This window comes from Cinclus cinclus, chromosome Z (genome assembly GCF_963662255.1).
Source record: "Cinclus cinclus chromosome Z, bCinCin1.1, whole genome shotgun sequence".
Taxonomy (NCBI): domain Eukaryota; kingdom Metazoa; phylum Chordata; class Aves; order Passeriformes; family Cinclidae; genus Cinclus; species Cinclus cinclus.
In genome coordinates, this window is record NC_085084.1 from 15,297,567 (window position 1) to 15,316,985 (window position 19,419).

Here is a 19,419-nt window from a genome sequence, read left to right on the forward strand (position 1 = left end):
GTGCAAATAAAAAGGATAAATAAAATTGCCAAAGCAATTTTATGTGTTCTCCATATTTACTTGCCAAATTATTTCCAAAATAAAACCCCACACCACACAGTTGCGTTTGAGCTTCTTCAGATACCTTACCCTTTCGATCATGTCTCTGGTCCTCTGTGTTCCCACAGGAACATCATGAATACGGTACTGGTAGCAAAGGTAACTCATCACAGAAGGAGGAGCATCAAATAACTCTCGTAAATATGAATAAAATCCGTATCGGCTGAAGAAGAGATAAAAAAAAAAATCACAAATCAAATTCAGCAGATAAGCAAGCTGAATCTACTGAAGGGTCAGAAAGAAGTCCCACTAACCCGGAACTGAACTGATAATTTGATTTGCACATAAAATTCTAATATATATATTAGAATATTACAATATTATACTATAATATTATATATATATATTATATATATAGCAACAAAACAAATTGACTACATTTAAAACTATTTCCCCAATACAATCAGATACATACTGTAATTCTTCAATAGGTCTTGAAGGTAAATTTTCAGCATATGATTCAGCAGGGGCACATACAGCATTCACTCTTAGTTTCTGATGGTCACGCACCTGTATTTAGATTATATTAGATTATATGGTAGAGACCAGAAAAATTCACCATATGCAAATAAAGTATTTATTATTGATTCACAGAGTCAGAATTATTTTCAACTGATGACCTCTGGAAGAGTTCACAAATTCACTCTGGCTCAGCAAAACCGAAGTTCTCTAGAAGTAAACTCTATTAATGTCTCTGAAAACACTACGTGCTATAGAAAATAAAAGCAATCAAAGAAATACAGAGCCAAGTGCTCAGTCTAAACAGTTAGTCACATAAGTGAAAGATCAGTTGACTTGGTTCAAGTAGTCTTGAACCGAGTTCCACAGCCACACAAGCAAGGTAAGAGCCCAGAACCTGAGATATCACCACAACTGTCCAAGTATAAAAAAGTGGTTAGTTTCCACAAAGAGTGGATGTGTCTTCAAAAATTGTAGGACAGTTTGTCGCTAAGTACACTGTTGTGTTGACTCCAGTTGGGAAACATTGTGGTAGTTTAATACCCTATCTTCCCTTTCTTTCCTTCCGCATCATCTGCCTGTCTTTCAAAAGGAGCTATCTTCTCACTTCAGCAGTATTATGAAAATACGAGCTTGATTTGCTGCATGTCACCACTGCATGTCACAAAAAGAGGCCACTGGCTCTTCAGTCAAAAAGCATTGGAATATTTTTGTACTAAATTTGTAGATTTCTGCTCCAGCCATTTTCTTGTACACAGTATTTTCTGCTTAAGCCATTATTGCCTTTCCAAGGAAGGCAATCTAAAGAACCACATTTTCTTAACATTCTTGCATCCCTCCAGTTAGTCTAAGCTTTAAGAAGACCTTAATTACAAAGAAAATCTTTGAACACTTTGCATTGTCTACTTGTTTCAATATAGATATTTATCACTGTCATACAGATTTACTTGGTAGACTCTCAAGTTCAGGGCTCCTACTTCAGTACTTATTATTAAAATTGGTGCCAACTTGCCTCCACCAGAAATGTTTCCATATCTTCTTGACTCTCAAAAACGAAAGCCCTCATGTCATTGTCCGAAATGTGATTTTCAATGTATTTTGCATGTGCACTGTCTTTCACATTGATCTAATAAAGAAAGGTAATTAGCAAGTGATAAAATACAATTCAACTTACTACTCCCAAAAAACATTTTAAATAGTCAAGATGATATGCACACCTACATTTAATGAAAACAAGAACTATGTCTTTAAAAATGTATTTCCTTGCCTTTTTTTCCAACCAATTCTCTTGGGAGGAAACCTATGGCAACTCACAGATCAACATGCTTAATTTTTAGCCATCCACCTCTTTCTCTTCTGCTCCATCCTGACCTTACAATTGCAACCACCCCATCTTACATCTAATGCCTTTGCTCCAGCACTGGCATGGGTTTTTCCATGAGTAGCAGAAAACATTACACTCCTCAAGCTGAGGTGTCCCTGAACTCCTAAGAAAAAAGCCCCACATATCTAAAATGGAAGAAGCTCTCCAAATCTGAATGAAATGTTAATGACTGTGTTTTTCAGTTAACTTTCACTAGTAATTATGTCGCTATACATGACGCACAAAGGCAAAATTACGTGGAACTATACAATTTAATAATCTCAAGTTGGCCAAAGGCTGGGTACAGTTAACAGCAATTTGAAAGCTGGAATTTTTAAGTACACGAGACTAATTTATATGATACCAAAGTGTACTGGTTTTGGCTGGGGTAGAGCTAATTTTCTCCACAGAGGTTAGTACGGGCCTGTATTTTGGATTTGTGCTGAACAGAGGGTTCACTATACAGAAATGATTGTTATTTCTGAGCAGAGGTAGCACAGAGCCAAGGCCTTTTCTACATTTGTTGTTGCCACAGTGGTAGGGTAGGGGTGCATGGGAGACTGAGGGGAAACAACCAGAACAGGTGACCCAAACTGATCAAAGGGATATTCTAGATCATCATGCTTGGTGTATATAAAGTGGGGGTAAGGAGAAGGGTACATTTGGAGTGATGGCTTCCCAAATGTCATAGTTTAGGAATGGGGTTCTTCAACTTAGAAGGCCCATTAAAACTATGGCACTGCTCACTCCCCATGTCCCCTCCCTGCTCTCACAGGATGGAGTTGAAAACTGGATGCAAAAAAGGTGAATGTCAGGGGTTGACATAAGAATAATTTACTGGAAACAACAATAAGATAAGAAAGCAACCAGTAACTAAAACAAACAATTTTAATAATAAAAGGTGTAAGACTAACAATTTACACCAAAAGCCCCCAAGAAATACTTACTGACTTCACTATGACTTCTCCCAGCCTGAAAGGGATGCCATTCTCAAAAGCAAGAGTCCCTTTCCCCCACTCACCATGCAATGAGGTGAACAAATACGGAACAAATTAGGGTCTGGTCACACCCCCTCAGCCACACATCATCTCAAGCATTACAAAAGTTTAACCTTGTCCTTGGCCAAAACCAAGACACCACATCACTGCCGCAAGTGATGGGGCCCTGCTCTCCTGGAGATGGCTGAACACCTGTCTGCCCATGTGAAACTGTGACTTCATTCCTTGTTTTGCTTTCCTCACGTGCATGGCTTTTGCTTTCCTCATTAAATTGTCTTTTATCTCACACCCTAAGTTGTCTAAGCTTTTACTCTCCTGATTCTCTACCCAATTCCGCAGATAGGGCAGCGAGTGTGCGGCCACCTGGGGCTTGACTGACGGCTGGGGTTATGCCTTGACACAGAGAAAACAAATCTACACATCAATTGATTAACAGAGGTTAATGAGGCCTTAAGCAAAAGTCAAGGTATCTTTACTGAAGCATTTATAAAATAATTTGATGTGCTCTTTCAGGAAGAATTCAAAGTTCTGGTAATAACAAGAAATACTTAGGATTCTATTCTAAACAAAAGTAATTTTGAGCAGTCCTAGTATGTGCACAAAGTGTAAGAATTTGTATATAAATATTCTAATATACTAATTTAAATTGTAAAAATACATTATTAAGTAAATTTGCAATTCTGAAAAGAAGTGTAACTGGAGATCTTCATCCTCTTCACATTACACAGAACACATACTGCAAGAGGAGGAATGCACTAAAAAAGTAATACCCCCTTTGAAAATTTAGCCCTGCTATTCCTAGGCAGTACAGCAGCTATCAAACCAATACAAAACACAAAGCAAAACTAGCAATAGATTTCTGTGTCTCTAGATGGCTGAGTAGAGCAAACAAAAAAACCACTCTGAGATCACAGAGAGAAGTAACCACAGCTGAGCAGGCTGTGCTGTAATGAGATACTCAATTGGTAACTAAAACTGCATTTTTAAGCAGCAAGTAAGAACTACTTAAGTAGTAAGACTGGATAATAACTGGTTGCATCTTAGAGGAAACCTGCAACAGGCATATTCTTGTGGAGAAAAGGAGCCATCCCACCTTACTCAGTTACTACATTATTGCCTATGGATTTCTAATTATGAATATCCTGCATGTACTTGGCAGGACATTTCAAGATGTATCTTTAAAATCTTCCAGTCATTTTTGAAGCCTTGCAAGACACAAATAATCTAACAATTAACAGAGTGGTATGCAAGTAAATCTTCTTACTTCAAGCATCATGGGTCCACAAGTTGTTTTTTTAAACTTGTCTTTGTTGTTTCTTAGCCACATAAGAGCAGAGTGTGTGTCTCGGAATCTCATTTTAAGGTTCTCTTCCTTCATATGCATTATATTATTAAGTTGTCCAAGGCGATCAATTATTCCTGTAATTTAAGGTAGTTTCTTAAACAGAGTCCTCAGCAAGTACACATTACAACCATCGTTTTCTGGTATCTACTCACTACACTCCTCAAAGTTAAGGTTGTTAGTAAATGATAAGAACTAAGTTTCTTTTTCCAGAACTGAGACACTGCTACTTCTGAAGAAATCTTAAGAACTATTAAAGCTCAAAATCTAAAACAGAATTAAAAACTTGACCAAAGAATATCAAAATATGGTAGACACAGTAAAAATACTGGAATTTTGCCCTAAAGGAATGTTTTTTTAAGACTTGTTCTACTTTTGTACTTAAAAACAAAAACATCCCCAGAGGAAAGAGACCGTAGGACTAGTAATGTGAAATATCTGTGTTATTTCATGCTGGCAAAAAACAAAATGTGTGACAATAGACTGTGCATTAAAGCATCTGCTATTCAAAAGAGACAGAGACCAAAACATGATAATTTTATGCTGTTCAAGATAAAATATACAGTGTATCCTTCCCCAGGTCACTTGGACTCTCTACCTCGGTTTCTTCCTGGATTCCATGGCAAGTTAAGTGTCACACATGTACGTGCAAAATGAGCAACATTCACTGAGGAATATGCACACAATACTGTCAAGCTTCAATTTTTTAATTTCATATTACTTCTTAGAAAGGACTATTTGCAAATCCCAGACTTCCGTAAAGAAATTTGGGAATTAATATTAGCTAAAGTTAATCGAAGAAGGACAAATATATGAGCAGCTAATATACTGCATATGATAAATGAAGTAGCTAAAATACTGCCTCTTCAAAGCAAACTGCTTTCTCCATCAGGTTTGGGTCTGTTTCTCACAACCTGCTAACTACACATCTTCCTTTAGGACAAAAATTCCCCCAAACCTCCAAACTTCCAAAGTCTCCTTACCCAGAAATCAGAAATACTGATTCTCTAAAGGACAGTTTTAAGGTCAGTTGTCACTTTGGAATCTTCCTGCTCAATTTTGAGAGTGGTTGTTACTTTTAATAAAACTGGTAATAAGAAAGAGGACTGCTATACACTTAAACCAACTACCAGGCTTGGAATAAACACCCTGAATTACTTCACTACAGCAGGACAAGTAGATTCAGTACAAGTAGATTCATTAAAATAGTAAATAAAGTTAATTGAAAAAAAGGCCCCTTTAAGTAACTTACTTTTCTCTTCCCGCTCTTGGTTGTTTTTTTCTGCTCTTAGATCACTGATATCATTATCAATATTTGCCCTTTCTTCTTGTAGTTTTTTCAGCTCGCTATTAACAGCATCAATTTGTGGCTGAAGATTCTCACAGACTGCCATTGTATCCAGTTCATTCTGCCACTCCTCTATTATTAATTGAGTTTGATGTATTTTCTTCAGCCTGTTTGTTTCTTCATCCTTTCTCATTCTGAATGCTTGATTAATTTCTTCAATCTTAAAATTTTAATTATTTCCAACAAGAAATTAGTTTGATATACAGAACCTAGAACAAATACTTAGGATACCTGTGCAACTGCAATTAAATGCTGACATAATCATGTACCCAAACCCCAAGAATCTGTTACAGTTCCAACAGCACTATGACACAGTTCCAATAGCACTATGGCAGTCCAAGAACATATACAAAAGTACAATCAAGCCTATAAATCAATTTTTGAAGTTCCTTCATTTACACAAAATTAGAACCTTAAAGGTTAATAAATTGCTTAACAGTTGCTTAATACATCTGAAGTTTAGTCTATGATTAAGTATAATCTATAGCCCAAACATAACTTTTAAGTTTTGACTCCTCATCCTTACACATTTCATTTATACATTTCTTGACCAAGTGTTTAGATGAGACTGTTTCACATCCTTGCAAGGATGTTTCTTTTACAAGAGGTACATCCTTGGAAGCAGTAAACCCAGCCTCTCAGGTAGAGGGCAGGCTAAGTGCTGAGTGAATCCCTAAAGAGGCTGCAGATTTTCAAGGAAAGCCTATCACAAAGAGCATGTGTGTGTTTATCTCTATCAATATATACATTGTATATTAATATACACACATTGTATATTTTATTAGACAACTTATTTTATGCAGTATACACCTCTCCCTTAGTAATTCCTGGTTTACTGATTGAATTTTAAAGATACACAGTGTACTATAGGGAGCAAAGACTACAAGCACTTGCAGCATCTTCATAGAAATTTGCCACTATGCTAACAGAAGAGCAGACAAAAAAACCAAAAACAAATATCCACAAAAATCAGACACCAACCAGACACACTTACCTGTTTATCTTTCATCTCCAAAGCATCTTGTTTTTCTTTACATTTCTGGGAAATATTTCTGATTTCAGCAGTCTGCATACAGCAAGATATTTAAATTTACAGTCATAAATTCAGTTATATTTGCAAGAAGTAGTCAGATTTTGAACAATATCTTGTATATGCATAACTAAGTATTTACTCTGCATTTTACTACTTGACAAAGTCATACTCACCCATTTCACTCAGTTGCATCTGTAGCATGTATAATTTCACCAATTTGTGAAAACTTGTGTAACAGCATACATACTGTACTGTTCACAACCATTCAGCTGTATGTCTGCAAATTCAGGCATAACACACAGAGAAAGTTCCTAATCTGAAATTGAAATAACTCCATCCTTGATTTCAATACAAATGTTCCATTCAGATGGCTACAACTATAGAATGTTCTTACCTCTTTCTCCAAACCAACTTCACAAAGAAAGGTGATACTAAAGAGCAAGCAAGGCTTAAGCTCCTAGGCAAAGAATGGCCAAACCAGGTTTTGTCCAAGTCACCCTACCTCTGAAACACATTGTGCTAGAGCTAAATCCTACACAACTGAGATTGGAAACTTGCTGGCTGATGTGTAGGCATACATCTCCTTCTCCATCCCCAGCCTCTGTTAAGTGGAATAATTATATAGATTGGAAGGAATTTCTTGGCATCACCCAATCACATCCCTTCTCAGAACATGTTTTACTAGGTCAAGTTGCCCAGGCACTCACACAGCTGACTTCTGAACACAGGGGAAGCACACTCTCCTTTCTCTGAAAACTGAATTCCTCCCTCCCTAAACCCTCAAGGCTGAAGCACTGCAAAGAGAATACTGGAACACTGCAGAAGGATGGAAGGACTGCAAGTCAGTTCCAGTGCAGACATGGAAACAAACACAGCACTCTCAAGAAAGAAAGAAACGTCTTCCTACAGAGAGTCATTCTGAAAACACTATGATGCATCAAAAATGGAGAAAATAAAACTATGCAGAAATTTTCCCTACCACAACCTCAAAAAAGCAGGTGGTTTTCATACAGACAACACAGAAGAAATACACCTAGGTCTTGCAGTTTACTGCTTTGGAGTACTGTTCTCTTTGGAAAGAGGTCAGGGAGGCAGCCTGAAGAGGAAGATCTCTCCTAGGAAAGTGATGCACAGTGTTCACAAAACAATTCTGGAGGCTCTCAAAATAAGAACACTAGTAAGGAACTGGAATTCTGTTTTTCATTTATCACTGTCTTTTCAGTTATATGTTCACATGTAGACATGTGAAAGACATGTGTAGACATGTAGAAAATCATTATGATTTTCACTGTACAACCACAGAAGACTCCTTTACACTACTAAATATTGCTATAAAATCACTTTGCATAGTTAACTCTATTCAAATGCCTTTAAAGAGCCTGAAGAAACTTGCTCTGAAAATACATTTGATCAAACTTTTCCTACAAAATGGGTCAGTTTCTTTTTTTCCACATTCTACGCAATACCACTCAAACCACAAAGTATTACTAATTTTTTTTTTAATCTAACCCAGAAACTGAAAGGGTTTTAACTCAAAGAGACAGGAGAAAAAGTCTTGCAATATCTGGATATATTAATTAATATTATTCCCAGATTTACTCCCACCTCTCCTTGCCATTCAGCTCCTTCCAGACTAAACTACAACTTCATACTGGGCTTTCTGCCAAGAAAGTTCAAGAAAGACAAAATGTAGAGGTGGTTATTTCTGCTCTCACATATATAGCCTCATGTCAAGAGAAAGATCTCAAGAAGCAGTCAGAATTAAAGTCATTTGATAACAGATATGAGACTGGAGCAAAGGGTCTGAAGAGAATTATAGTCCCTACAGGTCTGTACATCCAGAATAGAGCAGACTTAAAATACTAAACTGCTTTCCCTTCATGCCAAATTCAAACAAATCAACTCTTTCTGGCTTACAGAATAATTTCCTGTGAAATCCTCACCAAATGCCTGTATTTGTACAAATACAGAATTGTAAGTTACAAAAAATTCAAGAAGTCTATGAAAAGGTGAGGAACTAATGAAGAAAAAGCAGCTTATGCTATTTTAAGTTTATGTCTTGCAGTTTAACATTATGTCAAAACTATCTCCTGATAGTGCAACCAGCACTGATTCTCCTTTCCAAGGACATTTCAACAAACCATTTCTGAAAGTATGTGTGAGGGAAATCAATTTTAGCACCTGAAAGAAAGGCACTATCATGAAAGTTCAAAAAGCAGCAATACACCTCTGATTTCATCTTAATTTGTCTGGTATTTTACAAATAGTTCATGTCATAACCACATACATAATATACTCTCTAATGTCTTTTTTCACAGTTCTGGATTCTGAGTTCAAGACAAAATAATAATCATTCAAATTAGACTTGGACGCATCATTTAACATAAAAAAACCAGGTTTGGAAGTGTCTTATTACAATACTATACAGAGAATAGTATCAGTTAAAAATAAAATACAAAATTCCAACTCCTCACTGGAAAGCCATATTAGAGTACCTCAGTAAGTCTTCTATAAACTACTTATTTCAAATTTATCCTCCCTCTTTCTTCCTGTATTTTTGGCTACTGGAACACTGTAGAACAAACATATCCAACCAAATTTCCAGACACAAATTAAGCAACACTTAATGGTTAACCTTTTGAATACAGGGTATATGAAAACTTAACTCAGCAAGTTGAGATTGAAAAGAAAAATATCTTGATTCAAGAGTATAAATGAACCATCTTGTATATTTTCTCAGGTTTTCTTCCACTGTTTTTAGTAACTGCCTATGTTGAGCAAGCTCCCTGCAAGTTAAAACTAAAATGATCACTGTTTGTCCTGGGTTTCTCATAGAAACAAAGTACAACCTATAACAAAAAATATTACTTTTATACAAATACAGCCCAATACTCCCAAGAACAGTGGTATCAATGGTTAAGTAGAACTTCTCCCGTTTGAAAAAAACCACACTATTTTGACACATATAAGTAGAACCTAATAGGGTAAGAGGAAGCAGTGAAAACAAAGTTTAGCAATACAAGCACGAAAGCATTGTTGCATTATGGAAATTAATTTCAAACTTCCAGATGTTAACTTTGCTCTAAGAAAGTACACTTACCTTTAAACAACAAAAGCCTACAAAACAAAAAGCCCAACCATACCAAAAAAAGGTGACTACAGTAAGACTGCAACATTTTGGAACGTTTACGTATTTTTCCTCACACCATAATAAACTCTTGAATACTGTGGGACACAAAACCTAAATACTTTTACCAAAGAACTTTCTTGTAATTATGAAGTATTTGAATACTAATACTGTTGCCACAGTATTTATCACAACAAAACTAACAATGTTGTGAACAACACTTTGTAGGAGTTTATTTGTCTTGTCTTTATGGTTTGGTTTTGGGGCAAGGGTGTTGGCGCTTTTTTTTTTTTTTTTAGAGAAAGCACAAGACTAGTGTTAGCTCACAGTGCATTCAATGCCACTGAAATTTCAGACCCTTGTTCTACAAGAAGTCCTCTGCAAGTGTCACATGTCTTCACATCAGCTCCTCTGGGTGGGTTACCTTCAAACAGAACTCACTGCAGCATACAAACATTCTCACATGATCATTTAACTTTGGTTATCCACTGCAAATTTCTGCAGCTTATGCACACAATGACTTTTGCAATCTGAAGAGTAAGTAACAGTTAAAATCCTGCAGGGAATTACAGTACTCTTCTTTTTAATACAGAAATAATATTTTTCCATAAACCCAGGAAGAGCAACCATTAAAAAAATTTATGTAAATAATAACATATAGCTAGGTTTACCATTAAATTTTTATGCATAAAAACATTCATAACTGATGGAAGATTACTGTCTAGGTAAAAAATCAAGTCCTACTTACAAAATTATGTTCAATATTAGAGGAATGCTTTAGGCAAGTAAAGCTGTAATTTACCTTAAATAAACCATGTTTTAAGAAGAGGAGCAAGCATCCACAAACTCAAACTACAGAACAGATGAAAACAGGCATCTAAATTCAGTGAAAGAACCTAACTTCAGGAAACTATTAACATTATATCCTAGAAGATTTTTAGTGTACAATGAAGAGAAATGTAACAAATGCATTCCTTGAACAGACAGAGAAGATACTGAGAACCAAGGGCACAGGTGCTTAAGGAAAATTTCTGCTGAAACATCATTATGATACACTAGAAAAAAAGAGGTTATTACTTCACATTTTGCAAAGCTGAACACAGAACACCTGAAATATTACCTATGTTAAACTTCAATACCTACATTATCTCTGGTTTTCATATCCAGATTCCTTAAATTCTCTTCAGCTTCTTGTATTTTTTTTGTACATGGGGCCTGCATTTCTTTCAGACACTCCAGTTCTTTCTTAACCTGGTTTCGGTATTGTTTCACTTCTTCATGCTGTTCACGAAAATTTTCATATTCCTTGGAGGAGTTGAAATTAAAACAATAAAAAATTGCTGTATTCTATTCCAGTCCAAACATTTTATTTTACTGCTGATAAGTTTTAGAAAAAAAACACAACTCATTCAGAAACTAGCAATACAGCAATCATGTAATTAATACTGTTACTAGTTCCAATGATGAGGAGTTGTAAGGGTCATTCAGTTTCCAAGGAACAAGGAAACATTATTAACACTTCTTAAATAATATGCAATTCAAGCAGCAGAAGAAACACCCATTATCTGCAATTATCTTGTCTCTCAAGTCCATTTGGGATTGTGGAAAAAACTCCTTAGCCCCTCTCTGTTCATAGTTTGAGACTACTTAGACAGGAGTCTAAAAGCTAAGGAGTCAATAACCACAGAGAATTTCGGGAGAAAGAAAGGGATAGGAGCTGGACAGATCATCAGAGCAAATAACAGACACAACCATTGCAGAAGTAAACCAAAGGGACAGAGTGGAACACACTTTTTGGAAACAAACTCCACCACACACCATAAATACCAAAGCCACTGCTGTCTAGGAAGCTTAACTGAAGATACATCCATGAGAGAAAAGAGATGATAAGCAGTATGGTGACCAAGAACCTCTACTTCAAGAAGGTGGGAATTTTGTAGAGAAAGTAGTTTAAGCTGAAAGAGTCATTATTAGAGATTTTTGTGTGTGTGTGTGCATTATGCTCTCTGGAGAGAAAAAAAACAAAAACATGAGAAAGGAAGAAACAAAAAGAAGGGGAACCTCTCCCCAGCCCCTTCAAACCAAGAAACTTAGGAGAACAATATGTTCTATGACTCTCAAGAGTTCATGAGAAAAAAAAATAAGAATTTCAGAGGACCAGAGAGAGTAGATTCATGTATGCAGGGTAATAGAGGAAGAGAAGTCTGACCTTGTATGCACTTAAGAAAGCCCCTAATTCCAAACATATGCCTAGCTTATTCCAAGCCTTGGATATTACTATTACTCAATAATAATAATAATAATTATACTAGTAGTAAAAATAATAGCAAAAATAATAGTAATAATGCTACATAAAGACTAACAGATGACTTGGCTTCATCTGCTACCAACTTTTTGTAGTTACTTAACTAGCCCGATGAATCACACATAAATCAACCTAGGCTACAAAATCCAAGGTCTTTCTTCACAGTATCTTCTTCATAAAGTCAAAAAGTATTCAAAGAAAGCTGCTCTAATTCTGTGTAGTCAGCAGCCACTATTACAAAGTTACAGAAGTAAAGGGATTATATTTTCATTTAGGTGAAAGATTAAGCTTAAAATTTAGTTCTGCTCTAAATAAAGCATTTTGTTTCAAGATTAAAATAAATGCACACATATACAATTACACTTCAGATTCCTCAGATACAAAGTACAGGTAAGTCACAGAACCGTCACGACCTGATTTTTACACAGCAGATCCTTTCAATACTTTAAGAAAATCTGATTTACACAAGATCTCTGTATTTTGGTTATCTGTACACAACCAACTTTGATGACTGTAATTATGCACTCCACTAAAGACCTGCAGAACTTCCGAAGCATTTCAGCTTTCCAAGACATATATGCATCTTAAAGTTTTTCTTAATTGTAAATATCAGGGGAGGAAAAGAAGAATAGACATGGCTAGACCAAAACACTTTTTCAAAACCGTATGATTCCAGGAACTATGGAATTCTATGGAACTTAAAGTATATGTTCAAAAACTTATTAGATATGGTGTATAATTCTCCACATACAGAAGCAGTTGTCACCGCCTAGGAAAAAAAAAAATCTCTTGACAAAAAATGTTCCTCAGGTGAAAATACTCCTCAAAATTAAAATGCACCTCAACAGTGATCAGAACATGAACAAGCTCTTCATCAGACTTCCTCTTTTTCTCTATAATTAAGAAAGTCTAAATCTAATGTCATATTTAAGTTATCTTATTTCCAGGCTGCCTGTTCCTCTATTTCACATCATCATTCAGTGTATATTTATCTGTCTTCCAGCGGACTTGAATGCTCAGCTGTAGCTACTCTGCCTTGTTACAAAGGTAAATTGAACAGGTGCATTTAGTCTTCAAGTTGAAATCTGCACTTTGGGGAGAATAGAGCAGATGAAACATCCACAGAAGGAAGAAAAAACTCTCATACTATTCTCAACTTTGGTAAACCCCATTTTAAAACACAAAAACAGCCATTTATTCTTAGGACTAAACAGTGCTAGGTCAAAACAACAAAAAACCCATACTCTTGTAGAACAATGCAATTCTTCTTTCCTAAACAGCTTGGTATTTTGCGATGTAAGAGAATACCAAAAGTACTGTCACACTTTGACAAATCAGAAAACAGCAACAGAATGTGAAGTTTTATTACAGTCCATAGTTCAGATATCCTCTACCTAGTAAAACAATTACATTGATGCCCTTTGATTTCAAATGTCAATTAAGTACATGGAAGATCTGACGTTAAAATTTCTCAGACTTTCCCTACAGTCACCCTACAGTCACTGCTCTCAGCATCTCGAAAGTGCATATTTACCTCCAGTTCTCTTTTCCTTGACTCTAATACACACTACTAATTATGTACTGTCAATCAGAACTCCACCAAGAGGTCAAAGCATGCTGTTGTGTCTATGGATTCAGTGGCCAAAGAGCTAAATTTAACTGAATTCAGCCACTAAATGCCTTAATCATACTGAGCAACATAAAAATAAAGTCTGATTACACTTGCTGAAGTAACATGCTCTCTAATTTATGGAAGGCTTGGTTTTCCTCTGCCAGTGTCCAGCAAGCCTTTCGAGCTCTGTATAAGCAAGTACTTTACAGCAGAGAACAATCGGTATCAGTCTACATTAATTATGCAACACCAGGCTAACACACACAGTATGAAAAAAATCCCACCATTCAACAAGTACTGACATCACAGGAGGCATACCTACTTCCTCGACACCTACCACACCACCCATCCATTTCAGTTGCTACTCCTAAATACCTTTTCTGTTACCAAGAAGATTTGAAGGCAGTGATGAGATTTCCAGTTGCTCAAGATGCAAAGGCCATAATGTTCTTAATATAGCTGTGTGAGGCTTTGTTGTATGCAAAATTGCAAAAGTAAGTTTTTTGTATTCTTTACAAGTCGTAAATCAAGTTTTCTGAAAGTTCTATACTGTATTTCATAAACTCCATAATTATAATATATAGTTATAATTAACTCTAAGCTTGCAAACAACATATTGCTTCAGTAAACTGAAATGTCCACTAGTTTGAATCGTTTAGAATAATTTAATCTGACTGATCATTCAACTAAGATAGTATTAAAGTGCTCCTCAGAAAGACTTACTTTGATTTGTGTAAATTACCTGCTCTAGAGGTTCTTTCAAATGTGGTGTTTTAAAATTTTTCTGTCCAAATGCTAATTTTTTTGAGATTGGCAACTTCAATTCACTGACATGTCTCTCATGCACAGTAAACCTCAACTAATAAATTAAGAGGACCATAACCTCTAAAAAAATTAACAAAAAAGTAAAAAAAAAGTTACGGCTAAAGAAGCAAGCAGAGGCTGGCTAGAGCTTAAATCAGCTCTACCTGAAGAGAATAAAAGGAGTACTGCTCTTGGCCAGAACTGCTGGCTTTCCTAAGAGAGCAGTAACTACCTGAACTACTTCTGAAGCAATTTATTCAGCTAGGTATGCAAGCCAATATCACAGTTAGACCAAGAACAGAATTTCAAGACTTGGCCTGTTTGCACTGAGCAATTGTAATAATATTCAAATTACTCCGGTCACACATCTTCTAAAGCAACTTCTGGCCTATTTTTAATTCCACAGTCTTACAGAAAATGGGTTAGGCAAGAAAACTACTGGAAATGAAACTTACCACCCACGGCCTTTTCCTCTCAAGCATCTCTATTAAGTCTACATGGCGCTTGCATTCATGGTATCTTTCAACATCTTGTTTGTACCGTTCAACCCTCTGTTTCATTTTCTCCAGTGAGGTGGTTTTTTCTCTGCATAAGCTCTGGAATATACAATTTCATATTTTATAGTATCTAAACAGTTTCAGAAAATAGTCTACATCTCACTTATACATTAAAGCAGAAATTTAACATTAGAGGAGACATTTTAGTAGAGCAGTAACTAGAGGGGAACCATCTAAAAGGATACGAACAGGAGAACAAAGGATTAAAAGAATGGTCTGTATGGCTAAGGCTACTGTTCCCAGAACTCTAATCCTCTTCCTTTTTGTCTATCTCTGTTTTCAAGGAGGTGAGCAATAGAAGACATAAAAGATCTGTCTAGGAAGTTGTTGCTGGTCAAAAATCCCAGAGAAAAAGGAGTACACTTCACAACAGGCATCCATCATCTTCTAGGTCTGGACCATCACACATCTTTGTACTTACAAGTATTTGAGTGTTGGAGTGAATGAGTTCTGACAGAAGATGAGTGTCATCTGGTAAAATCAACTTACCACAGACCTTGTAAATAAATACCACTAATTCTGTAACATGTGAGGGTAAAAATTATTTCACTCTTCCAATATTCACTGCTCTCTAAAGAGTGTATTTACCTCCAGTTCTCTTTCCTTTTCTCTGAAATTTTTCAGTTCACAGTGAAACTGGTACATTTCTGGAGAACCTATGGATTTTTCAGTAGCTTCAAGCAATTCAGTCTTACTCAGTTTTGTAAATTCTCCAACTTTGTCCTATGAAATTTTAAAAAGTTATAAAAAATACAGGATTAGCTGGAACAGTGCAATACAATAATACTGGATTTATACACTGAAACATACTTCTCACAAACATCACCTGACTTACAATTCTCTGCTAAATAGCTCTGTCATAGTTAATGACCATCTCATGGAGTACCAAACATTCCAGAGCATCTGTTCTCAGGCTGCTGAAGCGACCTTGCGGTATATATATCTTTTGCAGTAAAAATACTATGACTAATTTGAAAGTTAAGCCACATAGAAGTTATTACTAAAGTGGCCGCTGAGGCTATAAGAAGTACTGCTGTTGAAGGCAGAAGAGCTCAAAACTGAGACTGACACAAGAAGTGTGCTTGCTGTTGATACACCAGGAGAAAACAAATAAACTAGACATATCAACACTGTATTGACTGAACTGACATGTACATACTAAAGAGAAAAAATTCTTTTAAATGCAAAGTCACCACAATATGCCGGAAGCTCTGAACAAATACTGTATGTGAGCAAAGATGAACCATTAAACACCTGGCCTACTTTTGTTTCTGCAGTATTAGCTTTCTAAAGATTAATGCTCTTCTGCATGTTTTCTTGAATTTAACAATAACACCATGGCTAGGCTCTGATAAGGTTTCCTTCTACTACCATTCCTGATGATCCCCATGAACTGGGAAAGAGCCTGTCACAACTTAAAGGTGCAGTGTGAGACAACCTAGCTACCTAAACAGGAATCCTGACCTGCTTGAAAATGCATTCAAATATGGAAACTGTAGTGCTCTTTAATCGTCTCTCTCTGTCAAGACTTATTTTCCATAAAGATGGTTTTACATAATTCATTCCTACACATCTTTAAGCCCTATGTGCAAAAAACTGTTGAAATTACCAGAAAGGCTCCACTAGCAAGTACTGCTACTTGAACACCAAGACAGGGAACGTCAGCATAATTCCTTTCAACAGGTACAAAACTGTCCAATTGGTGAGCTTTAAAGATCACAGAGCTCCTCTTCTCTTTCACCATCATACCAGCATGGCTGCCTCATCCTGCTTGTTCATTGTGCTATCCCACTGAACTAGCTGAAGTGCAGCTAAAGCCAACCAGCAACAAAATCCCCTCAAAGCACAGTACTCTACTTGCACTCACCATCTTCAAAATTAAATCATACCTGAGGAAGAAACTGGCACAAATTGTCCACCTGGATGTTTAAGTCTGCAATTTGTTCTTCTACTGTTTTCAGGGTTGCTGGTCTTCTGTTGATAAACCACACTGATGCGTTGTTCACCACATAAATCTCACGAGTGATAGTAATATTGTCTGGTGACTTAAACCTAAGTAATAGAAAGAAATGTTTACACTTTCAAAAACACCTGAAAGGTGTTACACTTTCAAAAGTTACCAAGTGTCAAAGCACTGTTAGAATTTATACGCAGACAATTATTTAACCTAAAGCAGCTGGACAGTAGCATCAGATTCTCATTTTCATGATTCAGAAAACATCCAGTACTTCAGTGATGACTTAAATTCACATGGGAAACATCAAGAATTGTTGCAAATCTTAACTCAGAAGTTACTTATATAAACGAGATGCCCATGCTGAATGTATGAAACACAAGTTGCTACAAACATGGACAGCTTCTATAAAAGCGTAACTTGTATGACATTTAGTAAGTTTTAAAATTGGTGTGAAGGAGGTGCAGTACATCTTTAAATATTAGTGTACAGAAATACATCAGTAAGCTGTGTATAGATATTCCATCTGAGAAAAAAATAGCATACAGTACAAAAATCCTAATTTATTTTCATTTTCTGCTTTTTAAAATCACTAAAGATACATTAATTTTCAATTAGTTTTCTAGCTCAATACCTATTCTCAAAAGTTTAGTCTGGTTAAGATGCAGCAATAACAACTAAGTCAAATTCCTGTAATTTTGGTTTACCATATTGATTTAGAAATTGTCTAGTGCCTGTTAAGCACACTGCTAAGGATGGAGAATATAAGAGAATAAGGATGGAGGCTTGTAGAGTGGCCATGTACCTCAAGATCCTTAAGAACAGAGGTCAATGCAGAAGTGAGCATGCATCTGCTCTGGTGTTCAGACTAAGTGCCACAGGGATATGATCTTTTTATAGAACAACAACTTGATTGTTGCTGAATTGTTACCTCCTGCATCACCTCATTTTAATTTATGAAACTTCCTTCAAAAGGCCTACCAAGCCATGCTCCATTCTTTCATTAAATTAACATCTTTTTACTATCATAGCTTGGGTTTAGATACATTTCAAGGGCCAAATTTAATAAAAGAAATACATACCTACAGAACTTCAATTTTTAGTTCCTGTCAAAAAAGCAATCCTCTGCATCACTGGTCTCCCATCCTAGATGTTGCATTTAAATATTTTCTACCAATCAGACAAAGGACTCCACTGCTCACTGCAACCATGACAAGCTAGGTCTAACGAGCCATGAAATGCTAAGTCTTCACACATTTCAACATTCTTTCCAGACTAACATCAGAATATATTTATGTTAAAGCAACCACACTATCTACCTGAAAGACCTCTTATCTCCTAAACATATTGCTTGGCCAATCCCTAAAGTAGGTCTTACTTGATCACTCCCACAAAAATAAAGGCCTTTTTCCAAGGCTTGCTGTGTTATTTCTTTTCTCTCAATAAAATTTTCTTCTTAGAGAATTTGATTGTTATAAATGCAATTCTATCTGTCCAATTTACCAAACAACAAAAATAAATGTAGCAGCAGTTTAATAGTAGCAATTGTATATAAATGAATACAATCAAATATATTAAATGTACGTACTTAAAAATACACGAAATTTGGCAGTGAGTAATTCAGTATAATTAAGGTTCCTATAAAGCATAAGCAAAACTGACCGAGGATACCAGGAGGGACCTGCCCTTCCTCACGTATCAAACAAACAAGCCAAAAATCCCACTTATATATTATATGCTAATACATAGTAATACAGAACTTTCTGGAAAATTACTCCTAGTTTCTATTCCTAAAATCTACGTCACCATACTGTACCGTGCATGCTCTACTAATAGCTAAGGGTCCCTCATCCTTTCGGGGTCTTATTTCTGATGAAGGCTCTTTGTCTTCATCAGCGTCTGCTATGAAACCTTGCAGGTAGCGCAGGCGCACTAAGCTTGATGCTATTTACTTTCAAGCTCCACGCTTGGAGTCATCCCAGTTTGGCCCAGTCCAAGGTCAAAATTTTATTTCTAGATGTGGCTTATCAAACCTACATCCTTCTACTACCCTCACCTAACATCTGAGGGAGTCTATCTGCTTTTTCCTCACTATTTCCTTTCTTTGCTTTGTGACAATTATTTTCTATTAATACGAGTAGAATTTTGCCAATATAGTTATGATTTAGTTAGCATGAATCACATTTATTACATGGTCAGGGTGGCCAACTGTTGCACAAATTAACGCAGACTATGAATCAGTTGACTATCTCTATCTTCTGTTTCATTCAGGCAAACAGACCAGACTGTGGCTTATTAAAATCACCTGTGCCACAGCATCTACAAAAAGGAAGCATGTAATATTGTATTATGCAGAAGTTACTCACAGAAATTTACAATCCAAATGATTTCCAGTTTTTTACAACAGCTTGCCTACAA

General features: G+C 36.1%; 1 protein-coding gene across 1 annotated transcript in view; it reads right to left on the minus strand.

Moving 5' to 3' along the window:
- Nucleotides 1-19,419, minus strand: part of SMC5 (structural maintenance of chromosomes 5) — a 37,575-nt gene that overhangs the window by 14,963 nt on the left and 3,193 nt on the right. The window contains exons 4-13 of the mRNA XM_062513000.1: nt 16,937-17,099; nt 15,636-15,770; nt 14,946-15,086; nt 10,913-11,074; nt 6,604-6,675; nt 5,514-5,769; nt 4,184-4,338; nt 1,571-1,684; nt 515-609; nt 130-262 (exon numbers count right to left, since the gene is read on the minus strand). Coding sequence (XP_062368984.1) covers nt 130-262; nt 515-609; nt 1,571-1,684; nt 4,184-4,338; nt 5,514-5,769; nt 6,604-6,675; nt 10,913-11,074; nt 14,946-15,086; nt 15,636-15,770; nt 16,937-17,099 — 1,426 coding nt within the window. The remainder of the gene's footprint in view (nt 1-129; nt 263-514; nt 610-1,570; nt 1,685-4,183; nt 4,339-5,513; nt 5,770-6,603; nt 6,676-10,912; nt 11,075-14,945; nt 15,087-15,635; nt 15,771-16,936; nt 17,100-19,419) is intronic.